General features: G+C 43.0%; 1 protein-coding gene across 1 annotated transcript in view; it reads left to right on the forward strand.

Annotated features, from left to right (window-relative positions):
* LOC311107451 (nucleophosmin-like) overlaps positions 1-15012 on the forward strand; it is a 34225-nt gene extending 19213 nt beyond the window's left edge. The window contains exons 9-11 of the mRNA XM_084149948.1: positions 4596-4706; positions 5800-5874; positions 13680-15012. Coding sequence (XP_084006074.1) covers positions 4596-4706; positions 5800-5874; positions 13680-13733 — 240 coding nt within the window. The 3' untranslated portion in view covers positions 13734-15012. The remainder of the gene's footprint in view (positions 1-4595; positions 4707-5799; positions 5875-13679) is intronic.
* The last annotated feature ends 1354 nt before the right edge of the window (positions 15013-16366 follow it).

Below are 16366 nucleotides of genomic sequence, written 5' to 3' on the forward strand. Positions count from 1 at the left end.
CGTTCCAATTTAGGCATATGTGTAAATGAAAGGTGATTCTGATTCTGACCAGTGCCCAGATCTACAATTTTCAACCCATACGAGTGTAAAGGGCTACCACTGGAAAGTCAAGACACTAATGCGCACAACTGGAGAGGTAATATGATGCTTTTCACAAAACCCTGATTGGAGGGTTTGGGTCGGGTGCGGGTCATTTATTTGCACTGTACTACGGTGAGGATGCGGGTACATTTTTTTAAGGCAAGTGTCAAGTGTTCACTTGGAGAAGAAATGTTACTCCATGGTCATAATAAACAGCATTCTTTCTTTTAGTTATTTCTTCAGTCGCCTGACAGGAAGTCTCTCCAAGAAGGTCCCTTTCCCCTAGTTTCAAACACAGCTCCAGCCGTCAATGAAACCCTGCAATCACAGTGGATTCCAGCCGGGCCTGCATGTAGGAACAGGCTCCCTGCTTGTGTAACGTGCAGCCACGGCGTATGGCGTGTCAAAGTGTGTCACACTCACACACTCCTAATTGAGGACCTCTGGGGCCTAGTCCGCCCAGCTCTGGACACACCTGTAGCCCTGTTAATGCTATGTTGGCAGAGATCTGTGAGGCTCACACACACTGTATGCACGCACACACACAAAAAGGAAACCAATGACATTGATGACAATCAAACGTTGTCAGCTTACATAATTGCTATGAGGGGATAAAGTCTCTCACCACTATAGGGCCTCTGAGTTTGTAATATTACTCAATATTACTTCTCTTCCCGTACAAAAAACTTAATGAGAAGTGTTTGTTGGTAGCTTTTCACGCTAAGCCATGACGCAAAAATCTTTAGTGAAACGCGAGCAAGCGGCCGCTGCGTTTCTCATGAGATAGTGACCCGTTTCACAGTGTCAGTCTGGGGGAGTTAACCCGCCACTGAAAAACAAATCTTTTTTCCGCTCCTCTTGGCAGACAACCATCCCCAGAGCTCTGTTGCTCAACGCTAAAGTCTGGGCTTGCCCTCGACTGCTTGGAAGCAATAAAAGGATAATTTGTACCCACCATATTTGTCAAAAGGTGGTGTAATTAGGGTAGAATGTGGTGTGTTTTGCTTTAATCCCCTTCCAGCTGGTTGCTCTCACCCCAATAGAGGAACCTTTCTCACTCACACTAAATAGGTGAGGATAGGGGCTGGAACCAGCGCACAGAGCACAGCCTGGGCTGGCCAATTCACTAGCTACAACCAATGGCTTGATGACAGTTGGGAATAGGGATGGGCATTTGAAATTATTTCACTTTCAAATAATATCATGACATTTTTTCAGAGATCCGGATAGTCGTAATACATGTTTTAAAGATGTTTACATATATATATATATATATATATATATATATATATATATATATATATATATATATATATATTTTAAACTTCAATGGAGACTTGCTTGCGTGACTCGAGAGAGAGAGCCAGTGCACTGCACTCTGCTTGTTTCAGCAGAAGGGTGGGGGAGGGGCGAGAGAGGAGCAGCGGCCGGTGTGTGACAGCCTATGTGTGTAGCACGGAGGAAGAGAGAGAGAAAGTAGCCAAACCGACTCGCGCTAGTAGTTAGACAAACTTGTTGCTGCAATAGGTTATCTATCATCCCATCTGGTAGTACCTGTCTTGACTGCATCAAATCATTGTAAGGAAGCTAGCTAGCTACAGTAGCCAGTTAGCTAGCTAGCTAGCTAGCCTGTTAAACTCTGAGCGGTCGTTTTGGGCCCTGTACAGGGCCCGGTGAGAAAATGTTCATCAGAAAATAGAAAGTCACATATCATTTGGAGCTACAGGTCTTGTCTTTTTGGAAATCAAACTCAAATCTTACTGCCAGACAGGTTATATATTTACATCAATGGATAGGTAGAGACTTCAGCTTTCTCCTCATATGTAAATCATTCCTGTAAGACGTTGCACAAGCCCTGCGCCACCATTACGTCAAAGATCAGACTTTTTTTTAAATGTCTTTTTTAAAACCTTTTGGAACAGAAATTTGTGACATATTTTATCTCAGACCTAGACTTTCAAATCTCTTATTATAAATGTCAGTTTCTCGGGCTCTGTAGTAGTCACATTGTTTCTGATACATTTATCTGAATCCCACAGTTTGTACCTTTCTAACAGTACTAAGCATGTGTTTGTAGGACTGAAATGTACTTTGAAGATAGTATACAATATTATACGTTGTTTAGAAAATGCCACCAGTGGGGGTCAGAGTTTAACAGGCTAGCTAAAGTAGCAAGACTAATTGAGGCTATTTTGCTGCACTCCCCATCCTTGTCTACAACAACTCCATTCATATGAAACAACAGCCTACATGTTGGTTGATCATTGTAGCCTACTCCTTCTCATTTAGCCAATTAATTCCGTAATTTAAATTCCATTTCGCATTGATTAGAAATCTCCCACTTCACTTGCTACACATGTAGCGCCGCTGTGATTGGACAGTAACAACAAGCTACAGGTGTGAAACGTGTGTAGGCTACCGGTGGGTCTTTGTTATGGGCGCGCTCATACAAACTGTCATCAAACTGTTGTTTTATAAAACATGTGACTGTAATGCTCTATCCTTGTAGGCCATGTAGCAATGGCATAGATCATTTTAGTTCATTTTAGACAAAGCCTTTTCATTGTTAAAATAGGCCTATATATTTTTTTCCAGCTAAAAAATGTACAGTGGGGGAAAAAAGTATTTAGTCAGCCACCAATTGTGCAAGTTCTCCCACTTAAAAAGATGAGAGAGGCCTGTAATTTTCATCATAGGTACACGTCAACTATGACAGACAAAATGAGATTTTTTTTCTCCAGAAAATCACATTGTAGGATTTTTTATGAATTTATTTGCAAATTATGGTGGAAAATAAGTATTTGGTCAATAACAAAAGTTTCTCAATACTTTGTTATATACCCTTTGTTGGCAATAACACAAGTCAAACGTTTTCTGTAAGTCTTCACACACTGTTGCTGGTATTTTGGCCCATTCCTCCATGCAGATCTCTAGAGCAGTGATGTTTTGGGGCTGTCGCTGGGCAACACGGACTTTCAACTCCCTCCAAAGATTTTCTATGGGGTTGAGATCTGGAGACTGGCTAGGCCACTCCAGGACCTTGAAATGCTTCTTACGAAGCCACTCCTTCGTTGCCCGGGCAGTGTGTTTGGGATCATTGTCATGCTGAAAGACCCAGCCACGTTTCATCTTCAATGCCCTTGCTGATGGAAGGAGGTTTTCACTCAAAATCTCACGATACATGGCCCCATTCATTCTTTCCTTTACACGGATCAGTCGTCCTGGTCCCTTTGCAGAAAAACAGCCCCAAAGCATGATGTTTCCACCCCCATGCTTCACAGTAGGTATGGTGTTCTTTGGATGCAACTCAGCATTCTTTGTCCTCCAAACACGACGAGTTGAGTTTTTACCAAAAAGTTATATTTTGGTTTCATCTGACCATATGACATTCTCCCAATCCTCCCAATGCACTCTAGCAAACTTCAGACGGGCCTGGACATGTACTGGCTTAAGCAGGGGGACACGTCTGGCACTGCAGGATTTGAGTCCCTGGCGGCGTAGTGTGTTACTGATGGTAGGCTTTGTTACTTTGGTCCCAGCTCTCTGCAGGTCATTCACTAGGTCCCCCCGTGTGGTTCTGGGATTTTTGCTCACTGTTCTTGTGATCATTTTGACCCCACAGGGTGAGATCTTGCGTGGAGCCCCAGATTGAGGGAGATTATCAGTGGTCTTGTATGTCTTCCATTTCCTAATAATTGCTCCCACAGTTGATTTCTTCAAACTAAGCTGCTTACCTATTGCAGATTCAGTCTTCCCAGCCTGGTGCAGGTCTACAATTTTGTTTCTGGTGTCCTTTGACAGCTCTTTGGTCTTGGCCATAGTGGAGTTTGGAGTGTGACTGTTTGAGGTTGTGGACAGGTGTCTTTTATACTGATAACAAGTTCAAACAGGTGCCATTAATACAGGTAACGAGTGGAGGACAGAGGAGCCTCTTAAAGAAGAAGTTACAGGTCTGTGAGAGCCAGAAATCTTGGTTGTTTGTAGGTGACCAAATACTTATTTTCCACCATAATTTGCAAATAAATTCATTAAAAATCCTACAATGTGATTTTCTGGATTTTTTTTCCTCAATTTGTCTGTCATAGTTGACGTGTACCTATGATGAAAATTACAGGCCTCTCTCATCTTTTTAAGTGGGAGAACTTGCACAATTGGTGGCTGACTAAATACTTTTTTTCCCCACTGTATACACTCCCAAGTAATTGAATACTAACGTCCGCTTGGATATTCGAATAACCATGCCTCTCCTTAGTTGGGAATGGGCGAATGACCTAGATGCCACTCATAGATACATTGACAGGATGTACTTGGAGTGTTTTGGCCAATGGACAGTGGTTTTCTTATAGGGTGGAGGAAGACACTAAAAACCTATTTAGCCTATATAGAATCTAGTGATTATTGACGGCCATCTAGACATAGCCTAAGTGTCAACCTTTCAGTTAGGCTAGTTAGTTAGGCAAATTCAGTTAGGCTGAATGGTACTGTGAATGATGTTGATCTTGTTTGACTTGCAGACACCAGTGGGAGGAAAAGAAAAAAGCCAGAAGGAAAAGTCTGGAGCTGGCCCTTCCAATGTTCTCACCGTTCCCGAAATCAAGAGCAAGCTTGCGTCGACAGCCAAAGAGGTAACACACAGTTATTTTCATGCTTCCAACATAGAGCTTTGAGAAAATGCTTCTCCATGTCTTAAAGGCCCAATGCAACAGTTTATTGCAATATCAAATCATTTATGGGTGACAATTAAGTACCTTAGTGTAATTGTTTTCCCATTTAAAATGGTCAAAAATAAATCAAAATAGCCTTTTAGCAAAAAAATACAATTTCTCAAGCAATAATTTTGCTGGGACTGTCAGGGAGTGGTCTGCGTGAGCACTTATTGGAGGGGCCTAATGGGAGAGATATGTAACCTGAAAACTAGCTCTTATTGGCAGAGAGGTTTAGAACGCTCTTTGTTATTGGTCTATTAATTTATACTGCTTGGTGATGTCACCAGGCAAGCCAAAACTCCACCAATGTAAAACGTGCTGATTAGAAAGACCTGTGTAACCAGCAACTATCAGGAAATAACACTGATCACATTTTTTCACACTTTTACAGTGTTAGTTTCATCAGCTGTTGTACAATATTATACAAAACACAGGAAAAACAGAATTTTGACTGCACTGGGCCTTTAATCAAAAGTCTACGGGTTATCTTTACTAGTGGTGATCCTCCCTCCCTCTGCATGCTTGCATACATAACATGCCATAAACGCCATAGTCGTCTTGGCAACTAAGGTGTTCTCTGAAGATAATTCAGCAGTACACATTTAGGGAGAACGGATGTCCTGTTTTTCCCCACTGATGCCTTTTAAAAAGGGCTGCAGCGAAGCCTCAGTGGAACACATGATGCACCTCCTCCAGAGTGTGTGCGAATAACCTCTGACCTTGCCAATGGCCACCAGCCATGACATCATACAGAGGGATAGGCTTCTCTCTTCGTCTTCCTCTCTTACAGTAACCTGTTGTGTCACTTCCAACTGGATTGAGCACACATGTGGACCACATACCGTAGCGCTGCGTCAACTTTACAACGCCCACCTCATACTTGCCTCGTGTGAATGATACAGAATTGTAGGCTATACATGTTATGTAATATTGGCAATAACTTTGTTTTCCCCTCTAGTTTGATTTAATGTCTCACCCAGATTAAACATATTTACTGGCTCTTTTCCATCAGGGAAAATCTCTTCCGAAGACCGAGCAGAAGTTTGAAAACTATGCCAAAAGTGCTTTCAGGATGTCAGATAGAAAAGTAAGTATTCTTGTTGTCTTGATAGTAAAAGTGATTTTTGTAGCAGCAGCATTGCAGTAGTTTAGATAACTATTGACATTAATTGTTGAATAAAACATCTAAAACATTGAAATATATAACAAAAAAGGTTTTGCCCACCCTGTCCCAGTTATTTCAGATAGTTTTGTTGCAGTGTGTGCAGTGAAATATGTTAATGTTGGGTCTGCGGTCTCTTAAGGGATAGAATGGGAGTAGACCTGCCGAGGCAAAGTCTTCCCCATTGATTTACTGCCGTAGTTCTCTCACAAGTGTGTCTTTTGTAGCCCTAATGAACGGACTGGAGGTATGCGAATGGTACCAGTCTCTCATGTTCAAGGTCTTTGACTAAGTGAAGGAATATTTCTCTAGATGGATTTAGGGCTACTGGACTCTAGTACTACCTGTTCTTAGAAATACTGACGTAATGCAGGGACTTTATGTACATTTAAGATTGTTTTTACTCACGTCGATGCAGCACCTATTTCTTTTTAGTTTTTAGTCATTTTAGCAGATGCTCTTATCCAGAGCTAATCTGGAGAAGAGCATCTGCTAAAATGACTAAAAAATTAAAATAAATAGGTGCTGCATCGACGTGAGTAAAACAATCTTAAATGTACATAAAGTCCCTGCATTACGTCAGTATGAGTGCATACATTATTTTATTTTCATACTGGCCCCCTGTGGGAATCGAACCCACAACCCTGACATTTCAAGCGCCATGCTCTACCAACTGAGCTACACAGGGTATTTAAGTAAAATACTCCTTTTATGTTCACCACATGGGGCCAAGATGGTATTCACTAATCACCATTATATCCCAGTTTAGTTTCTGGGAAACAATTGGAATTGAAATGTTTGTGTCAAACACGAAAAATCACTTTTTTAAATGGGAGTTCGTGCGTGCGTTAATTGTGTGTGTGCAGTCGTGGTCAAAAGAGAATGACACAAGTATTGGTCTTCACAAAGTGCAGTCGTGGTCAAAAGAGAATGACACAAGTATTGGTCTTCACAAAGTTTGCTGCTTCAGTGTTTTTAGATATTTTTGTCAGCTGTTACTATGGTATACTGAAGTATAATTACAAGCATTCCATTAGTGTCAAAGGCTTTTATTGACAATTACATTAAGTTTATGCAAAGAGTCAATATTTGCTGTGTTGACCCTTCTTTTTCAAGACCTCTGCAATCTGCCCTGGTATGCTGTCAATTAACTTCTGGGCCACATCCTGACTGATGGCAGCCCATTCTTGCATAATCAATGCTTGGAGTTTGTCAGAATTTGTGCGTTTTTGTTTGTCCACCCGCCTCTTGAGGATTGACCTCAAGTTCTCAATGGGATTAAGGTCTGGGGAGTTTCCTGGCCATGGACCCAAAATGTTGATGTTTTGTTCCCCGAGCCACTTAGTTAATACTTTTGCCTTATGGCAAGGTGCTCCATCATGCTGGAAAAGGCATCATTCATCACCAAACTGTTCTTGAATGGTTGGGAGAAGTTGCTCTCGGAGGATGTGTTGGTACCATTCTTTATTCATGGCTGTGTTCTTAGGCAAAATTGTGAGTGAGCCCACTCCCTTGGCTGAGAAGCAACCCCACACATGAATGGTCTCTGGATGCTTTACTGTTGGCATGACACAGGACTGATGGTAGCGCTCACCTTGTCTTCTCCAGACAAGGTGTTTTCCGGATGCCCCAAACAATCGGAAAGGGGATTCATCAGAGAAAATGACTTTACCCCAGTCCTCAGCAGTCCAATCCCTGTACCTTTTGCAGAATATCTGTCCCTTATGTTTTTCCTGGAGAGAAGTGGCTTCTTTGCTGCCCTTCTTGACACCAGGCCATCCTCCAAAAGTCTTCGCCTCACTGTGCGTGCAGATGCACTCACACCTGCCTGCTGACATTCCTGAGCAAGCTCTGCACTGGTGGTGCCCCGATCCCGCAGCTGAATCAACTTTAGGAGACGGTCCTGGCGCTTGCTGGACTTTCTTGGGCGCCCTGACGCCTTCTTCACAACAATTGAACCTCTCTCCTTGAAGTTCTTGATGATCCGATAAATGGTTGATTTAGGTGCAATCTTACTAGCAGCAATATCCTTGCCTGTGAAGCCCTTTTTGTGCAAAGCAATGATGACGGCACGTGTTTCCTTGCAGGTAACCATGGTTAACAGAGGAATGACAATGATTTCAAGCACCACCCTCCTTTTAAAAGCTTCCAGTCTGTTATTCTAACTCAATCAGCATGACATAGTGATCTCCAGCCTTGTCCTCGTCAACACTCACCTGTGTTAACGAGAGAATCACTGACATGATGTCAGCTGGTCCTTTTGTGGCAGGGCTGAAATGCAGTGGAAATGTTTTTTGGGGATTAAGTTCATTTATATGGCAAAGAGGGACTTTGCAATTAATTGCAATTCATCTGATCACTCTTCATAACATTCTGGAGTATATGCAAATTGCCATCATAAAATCTGAGGCAGCAGACTTTGTGAAAATTAATATTTGTGTCATTCTCAAAACATTTGACCACGACTGTATGTGCAAGAGTGTGAGTGTGTGTGCAAATCAAATCAAATTGTATTTGTCACATGCGCCTAATACAACAGGTGTAGACCTTACAGAGAAATGCTTACTTACAAGCCCTTAACCAACAATGCAGTTCAAGAAATAGAGTTAAGAAAATATTTACTAAGTAAACTAAAGTAAATAAAATAAAATAACAATAGCAAGGCTATATACAGAGGGTACCGGTACGGAGTCAATGTGCGGGGGTACAGGTTAGTCGAGGTAATTTGTACATGTAGGAAAGGGTAAAGCGAGTAGCAGCAGTGTAAAAACAAAGGGGGGGGGGGGGGTCAATGTAAATAGTCCGGGTGGCCATTTGATTAATTGTTCAGCAGGCTTATGGCTTGGGGGTAGAAGCTGTTAAGGAGCCTTTTGGACCTAGACTTGGCGCTCCGGTACCGCTTGCTGTGCGGTAGCAGAGAGAACAGTCCATGACTTGGGTGACTGGAGTCTTTTTGGACCTTCCTCTGACACCACCTAGTATATAGGTCCTAGATGGCAGGAAACTTGGCCCCAGTGATGTACTGGGCCGTACGCACTATCCTCTGTAGCGCCTTACGGTCGGACGCCGAGCAGTTGCCATACCAGGCGGTGATGCAACCGGTCAGGATGCTCTCGATGGTGCAGCTCTATAACTTTTTGAGGATCTGGGGACCCATGCCAAATCTTTTCAGTCTCGTGAAGGGGAAAAGGTCTTGTCGTGCCTTCTTCACGACTGTCTTGGTGTGATTAAACCATGATAGTTTGTTGGTGATGTGGACACCAAGAAACTTGAAACTCTCGACCCGCTCCACTACAGCCCCGTCGATGTGAATGGGGGCGTGTTTGGCCCTCCTTTTCCTGTAGTCCACGATCAGCTCCTTTGTCTTGCTCACGTTGAGGGAGAGGTTGTTGTCCTGGCACCACACTGCCAGGTCTCTGACCTCCTCCCTATAGGCTGTCTCATCGTTGTCGGTGATCAGGCCTACCACTGTTGTGTCGTCAGCAAACTTAATGATGGTGTTGCTTGGCCACGCGGTCGTGGGTGAACAGGGAGTACAGGAGGGGACTAAGCACGGGCCCCCGTGTTAAGGATCAGTGTGGCAGATGTGTTGTTGCCTACCCTTACCACCTGGGGGCAGCCCGTCAGGAAGTCCAGGATCCAGTTGCAGAGGGAGGTGTTTAGTACCAGGGTCCTTAGCTTAGTGATGAGCTTAGTGGGCACTATGGTGTTGAACGCTGAGCTGTAGTCAATGAACAGCATTCTTACATACAGTGGCTTGCGAAAGTGTTCACCCCCTTGGCATTTTTCCTATTTTGTTACCTTACAACCTGGAATTAAAATGGATTTTTGGGGGGTTTGTATCATTTGATTTACACAACATGCCTACCACTTTGAAGATGCAAAATATTCTTTTTTTGTGAAACAAACAAGAAATAAGACAAAAAAACAGAAAGCTTGAGCGTGCATAACTATTCACCCCCCCCAAAGTCAATACTTTGTAGAGCCACCTTTAGCATCAATTACAGCTGCAAGTTTCTTGGGGTATGTCTCTATAAGCTTGGCACATCTAGCCACTGGGATTTTTGCCCATTCTTCAAGGCAAAACTGCTCCAGCTCCTTCAAGTTGGATGGGTTCCGCTGGTGTACAGCAATCTTTAAGTCATACCACAGATTCTCAATTAGATTAAGGTCTGGGCTTTGACTAGGCCATTCCAAGACATTTAAATGTTTCCCCTTAAACCAATCAAGTGTTGCTTTAGCAGTATGCATAAGTCATTGTCCTGCTGGAAGGTGAACCTTCCCTCAAGAATTTCCCTGTATTTAGCGGCATCCATTATTCCTTCAATTTTGACCAGTTTCCCAGTCCCTGCTGATGAAAAACATCCCCACAGCATGATGCTGCCACCATCATGCTTCACTGTGGGGATGTTGTTCTCGTGGGTGATGAGAGAGGTGTTGGGTTTGTGCCAGACATAGTGTTTTCCTTGATGGCCAAAAAGCTCAAATTTAGTCTCATCTGACCAGAGTACCTTCTTCCATATGTTTGGGGAGTCTCCCACATGCCTTTTGGCGAACACCAAACGTGTTTGCTTATTTTTTTCTTTAAGCAATGGCTTTTTTCTGCCCACTCTTCCGTAAAGCCCAGCTCTGTGGAGTGTACGGCTTAAAGTGGTCCTATGGACAGATACTCCAATCTCCGCTGTGGAGCTTTGCAGCTCCTTCAGGGTTATCTTTGGTCTCTTTGTTGCCTCTCTGATTAATGCCCTCCTTGCCTGGTCCGTTAGTTTTGGTGGGCGGACCTCTCTTGGCAGGTTTGTTGTGGTGCCATATTCTTTCCATTTTTTAATAATGGATTTAATGGTGCTCCGTGGATGTTCAAAGTTTCGGATATTTTTTTATAACCCAACCCTGATCTGTACTTCTCCACAACTTTGTCCCTGACCTGTTTGGAGAGCTCCTTGGTCTTCATGGTGCCACTTGCTTGGTGGTGCCCATTGCTTAGTGGTGTTGCAGACTCTGGGCCTTTCAGAACAGGTGTATATATACTGAGATCATGTGACAATTCATGTGACACTTAGATTGCACACAGGTGGACTTTATTTAACTAATTATGTGACTAATGAAGGTATTTGGTTGCACCAGATCTTATTTAGGGGCTTCATAGCAAAGGGGGTGAATACATATGCACGCACCACTTTTTCGTTATTTATTTGTTCGAAGTTATTTTTTTCATTTCATTTCACCAATTTGGACTATTTTGTGTATGTCCATTACATGAAATCCAAATAAAAATCAATTTAAATTACAGGTTGTAATGCAACAAAATAGGAAAAACGCCAATACTTTTGCAAGGCACTGTAGGTGTTCCGTTTGTCCAGGTGGGAAAGTGCAGTGTGGAGTGCGATTTGGGATTGCGTCATCTGTGGATCTGTTGGGGCGGTATGCGAATTGGAGTGGGTCTAGGGTTTCCCGGATGATGGTGTTGATGGATGTGAGCCATGACCAGCCTTTCAAAGCACTTCATGGCTACCGACGTGAGTGCTACGGGGCGGTAGTCATTTAGGCAGGTACCTTCGCTTTCTTGGGCACAGGAACTATGGTGGTCTGCTTGAAACATGTAGGTATTACAGACTCGGTCAGGGAGAGGTTGGAAATGTCAGTGAAGACACGTGCCAGTTGTTCCGCGCATGCTCTGAGTACACGTCCTGGTAATCCGTCTGGCCCCGTGGCCTTGTGAATGTTGACCTGTTTAAAGGTCTTGCTCACATTGGCTACAGAGAGCGTGTTCACACAGTTGTCTGGAACAGCTGGTGCTCTCATGCATGCTTCAGTGTGGCTTGCCTCGAAGCGAGCATAAAAGGAATTTAGCTTGTCTGGTAGGCTTGCGTCACTGGGCAGCTCGCGGCTGGGTTTCCCTTTGTAGTCCGTAATAGTTTGCAAGCCCTCTCACATCCGACGAGTGTCAGAGCCGGTGTAGTAGGATTAAATCTTAGTCCTGTATTGACGCTTTGCCTGTAATGGTTGGTCTGAGGGCATAGCAGGAGTTCTTATAAGCATCCGGATTAGTGTCCCGCTCCTTGAAAGCGGTAGCTCTAGCCTTTAGCTCGGTGCGGATGTTGCCTGTAATCCATGCCTTCTGGTTGGGATATGTACTTACGATCACTGTGGGGACGACGTCGTCGATGCACTTATTGACGAAGCTGGTGACTGAGGTGGTATACTCCTCAATGCCATTGGATGAATCCCGGAACATATTCCAGTCTGTGCTAGCAAAACAGTCCTGTAGCGTAGCATCCGCGTCATCTGACCACTTCCGTATTGAGCGAGTCACTGGTACTTCCTGCTTTAGTTTTTGCTTGTAGTCAGGAATCAGGAGGATATAATTATGGTCAGATTTTCCAAATGGAGGGCGAGGGAGAGCTTTGTATACGTCTCTGTGTGTGGAGTAAAGGTGGTCTAGAGTTTTTTTTTCTCTGGTTGCACATGTGACATGCTGGTAGAAATGAGGTAAAACGGATATAAGTTTGCCTGCATTAAAGTCCCCGGCCACTATGAGCGCCGCTTCTGGATGAGCATTTTCTTGTTTGCTTATGGCCTTATACTTCTCGTTGAGTGCGGTCTTAATGCCAGCAATACCTAGACACTTCCTTAATTTTAGACATTGTGCGCCAGCTGTTATTGACAAATAGACACACCACCACGCCTCGTCTTACCAGACGTAGCTGTTCTGTCCTGCCGATGCACGGAAAACCCAGCCAACTGTATATTATCCGTGTCGTCGTTCAGCAACGACTCGGTGAAACATAAGATATTACAGTTTTTAATGTCCCGTAGGTAGGATAGTCTCCAGTTTATTCTCCAGTGATTGCGCGTTGGCCAATAAAACGGATGGTAGAGGCGGGTTACCCACTCGCCGATTAATTCTCACAAGGCACCCCGATATCCGCCCCCTGTATTTACGTCTTCACGGGGATTTGGGCCTGGTCTGGGAAAAGCAGTATATCCTTCGCGTCGGACTCATTAAAGAAACAATCTTCATCCAGTTCGAGGTGAGTAATCGCTGTTCTGATATCCAGAAGCTCTTTTCGGTCATAAGAGACGGTAGCAGCAACATTATGTATAAAATAAATTACAAACAATGCGAAAAAACACACAAAATAGCCAGTTGGTTAGGAGCCCGTAAAACAGCAGTCATCCCCTCCGGCGGCATTCTGTGTGAGTGTGTGTGCTATGAAGGGTCACAAACCAGGTTGTCTTTTTATTAATGAGGAACCCTTTGAGATGAATCCCAAAGCCTGACATGTTAAGGCCTCCATTAAGATCGTGTTGTCAGCAGCAGCAGTTGTTTGTGCAGGTGAAAACTCTATAGACTGCAAGGTGCGGTCAGGGGGAGGCTTGATCCCAATGTGTAGAAAACATCTGTGGAAGCGATTTGGTTCCAAAGCCAAAGACTCTGAGATGTGTTAGACTCCTAGTCATTCTTTCTGGTATGTGCTATTGCCCCCACCCAACCCCTTGTACCCCTAAATGCCGTCTCAATTCATTGTTCCCCAGGCAAGGCAAGGCAAGGCGCCCACTAAAGGCATTCTGTAGTAAAAGTGAGTCATAGACTCATAACTCTCTGCTATGCAGCACGTCATTTGGATGCATTATAATTAGTCTCTCTCTCTCTCTCTCTCTCTCCTCTCTCTCTCTCTCTCTCTCTCTCTCTCTCTCTCTCTCTCTCTCTCTCTCTCTCTCTCATACAGGTGGTTAAAGACCTCTGGAACTTTGTACAAACATTGAAAACAGAGAAGAAATAAGTAATTGCATTTCTTACAGTTATGTTAGATTTGTTTTGTTTTCTCTATGCTTTTATTTCCCCAAGAACATTGAAGGTGCAATGTTTAAACCCATTACTAAGAGCATCAGTGAATGCGTGTACCAATGTCACCCCTGCTAAAGAAACGGTTGTTAGCCTAATGTTGGTGTCCATCAGGAAACCATAGGCCTTTGAACTATGGTGATGTTTTCCAAATGTTTTATATGTTAAATATGTCCCAGCCTATTAAAGGAATAGTTCATATATTATTTTCAAATTGCATAGGCTGTTGTCGGTCGACCCAGTTTTAGGTGCATATGTGGGTTATTTAGTTAATTTCACCAGCATCTGGTTAGCTCAGAATGTTAGCATTCTTAGCATGCCCATTAGTATTAATTGTGGCAATGCTAGGATAAACATACCAAAACAACCACGATGATCGGTAGGAATTAAGTGAATGATTTCATTACCGTTGTTTTGTGAAGTAACTGGGTTGATAGACGGAAGCCTAGGTAAGTGGGAAATGATGTTTTTATCATGTATTTTTAGTTAACTGTTCCTTTAAGGATTGTGTTTGTATGAGTCATGAAGACGTTGCTTGTAAATAGTCCGTACAATTAAATGTGCTATGATGGCAGCTTCAGAATACTGTAGATCTGTGTATTTATGGTTATTCAAACTCCTCTGGTTCTGGCTTCTGTATTTTAGTTTTTCTCTCTAATTTTGCATTGTTTTGTTTTGTTTGTTCTTTTAAAAAATCCTGTAAACACATTATGTTATGGTCTTTTTATGTTCTAGTGAGGAAAATGTACTGCTAGTCAAGAAATGGTTTCCTATCCCTCTTAAATTTGGTGTCTTGATAAGTGTATTGACTGTGGAATAAGATATTGTTTTTAACCCATTTATGAGTAAAACGTCAGGAGAATGGCAAATGTTTATTAAAGACATTTCATCACTCATTGAGAAAAACTATCAGTGAACCACTCTCCATTCACTACAGTTGGATTTAGCGTCTTACCCAATTGGATCTTACATGTTTATTATATTTGGGCTGCTCTTCATTTGCATGGCGTGAAAGTCGACAGGAGGAAGGAAGGCATTGGGCAATTTCAAAAGACTACTTGTAATTTAATTTGCTATTTGAAGGATTCTTGATATGTATGATGTATGTCAGTTAATAGTGGTTGTTTATTTATGGCTTGTTAAGATCAACATATCTGTCCATTTTTATCTGTCAGTTTTTTTCTGCCTTTTACCAGAATAAACTAAATCGAACCCTTTGGCATTTGTAAAACAGCTTCACTTTTAGTAGAGTAGTGAGACAACCGTCAACACCTGGCTCTCACACTTAGGCTCCTTTCACTAAATTCATACTGTAGTCTAGTAGTTGAATGACTTATTTTAGGCGACATTATGATGGATCCTAATTGAAGGGTGGATTGCTCTCTATTTGCTCTAAGTAGCATAACTGAATGCACACTACATTGCATCATTCGTCAAGCTAATACAACATTCTTCATGGTTGACTATATACTTCACCTTAATTGCATCATCAGCATTGGTTATATATAATGCTGGCTGGGATCACGTCAACTGTGGCAACAGTCCCCAACAGCGAAGCCCAGTCATTTCAAATGGAGAAGTCTGGCTTTGCAGGGACAAGGTTGCATAGCCATTGCGTTTGCCATGTGGCGCTTTATTGGAAGGTGATTTTAAAAGGATTTTGTGGCATTGTTAACACAGATATATGACATTTATGGACCACTCTTGTCTAGACTAGAGGACAATCTCAGAAAGTGAGCTCACCTGACCTGAGACAGTCTTAACCATGATCTATTTAAGCAATAAGGCCTGAGGGGGTGTGGTATATGGCCAATATAACTACAATTATAAACTGGGTGGTGCGAGCCCTGAATGCTGATTGGCTGAAAGCTGTGGTATATCAGACCGTATACCACGGGTATGACAAAACATTTATTTTTACTGATCTAATTACATTTATAATAGCAATAAGGCACCTCAGTGGTTTGTAATATATGGCCAATATACCACGGCTAAGGGCTGTCCTAGCACTCCACGTTGCATTGTGCATAAGAACAACCCATAGCGGTGGTATATTGGCCATATACCACACCACACGCCTTATTGCTTAAATATGACCCATATTAGTTTTAAATATGGGTCATAAATCAATTATGATTCCAATTCATCACTTAGGACCAGTCACCACTTGGTGGCAGTAATGTCCATGGCTTACTTCAAAGCATGCTTCACGTCACTATGAAATGATTGTCCTTTACCTGTACTAGAGCTCAGATCTTCCATCCGTGAGCTATGAGCATCGTTTCCCCAAGTCAGTGCGTCTGTCCTGTAGCTCGTAGGAAGTGAGACACTAGAGGATGTAAGCGACATGGTGACGCGTAACTTAATGGTCCAAGGAGACGACTGCGAGGCACGTGGAAATCCCCCTGCTGCCCTTGACTTGAATTCCAGGCCAGGGTTTGACTTCAATGCAGCCTGGAGATATGAAAGAGAACATGACATTCTCCCGCTCTCTTGTGTTATGGAACGTGACATTACTGGACACATTTGTGACAACCTGTGAGGGGACATCATGGGCATCTGACCAGCACT

Source organism: Coregonus lavaretus (assembly GCF_964263955.1).
Source record: "Coregonus lavaretus genome assembly, chromosome: 32".
In the NCBI taxonomy this organism is placed as follows: domain Eukaryota; kingdom Metazoa; phylum Chordata; class Actinopteri; order Salmoniformes; family Salmonidae; genus Coregonus; species Coregonus lavaretus.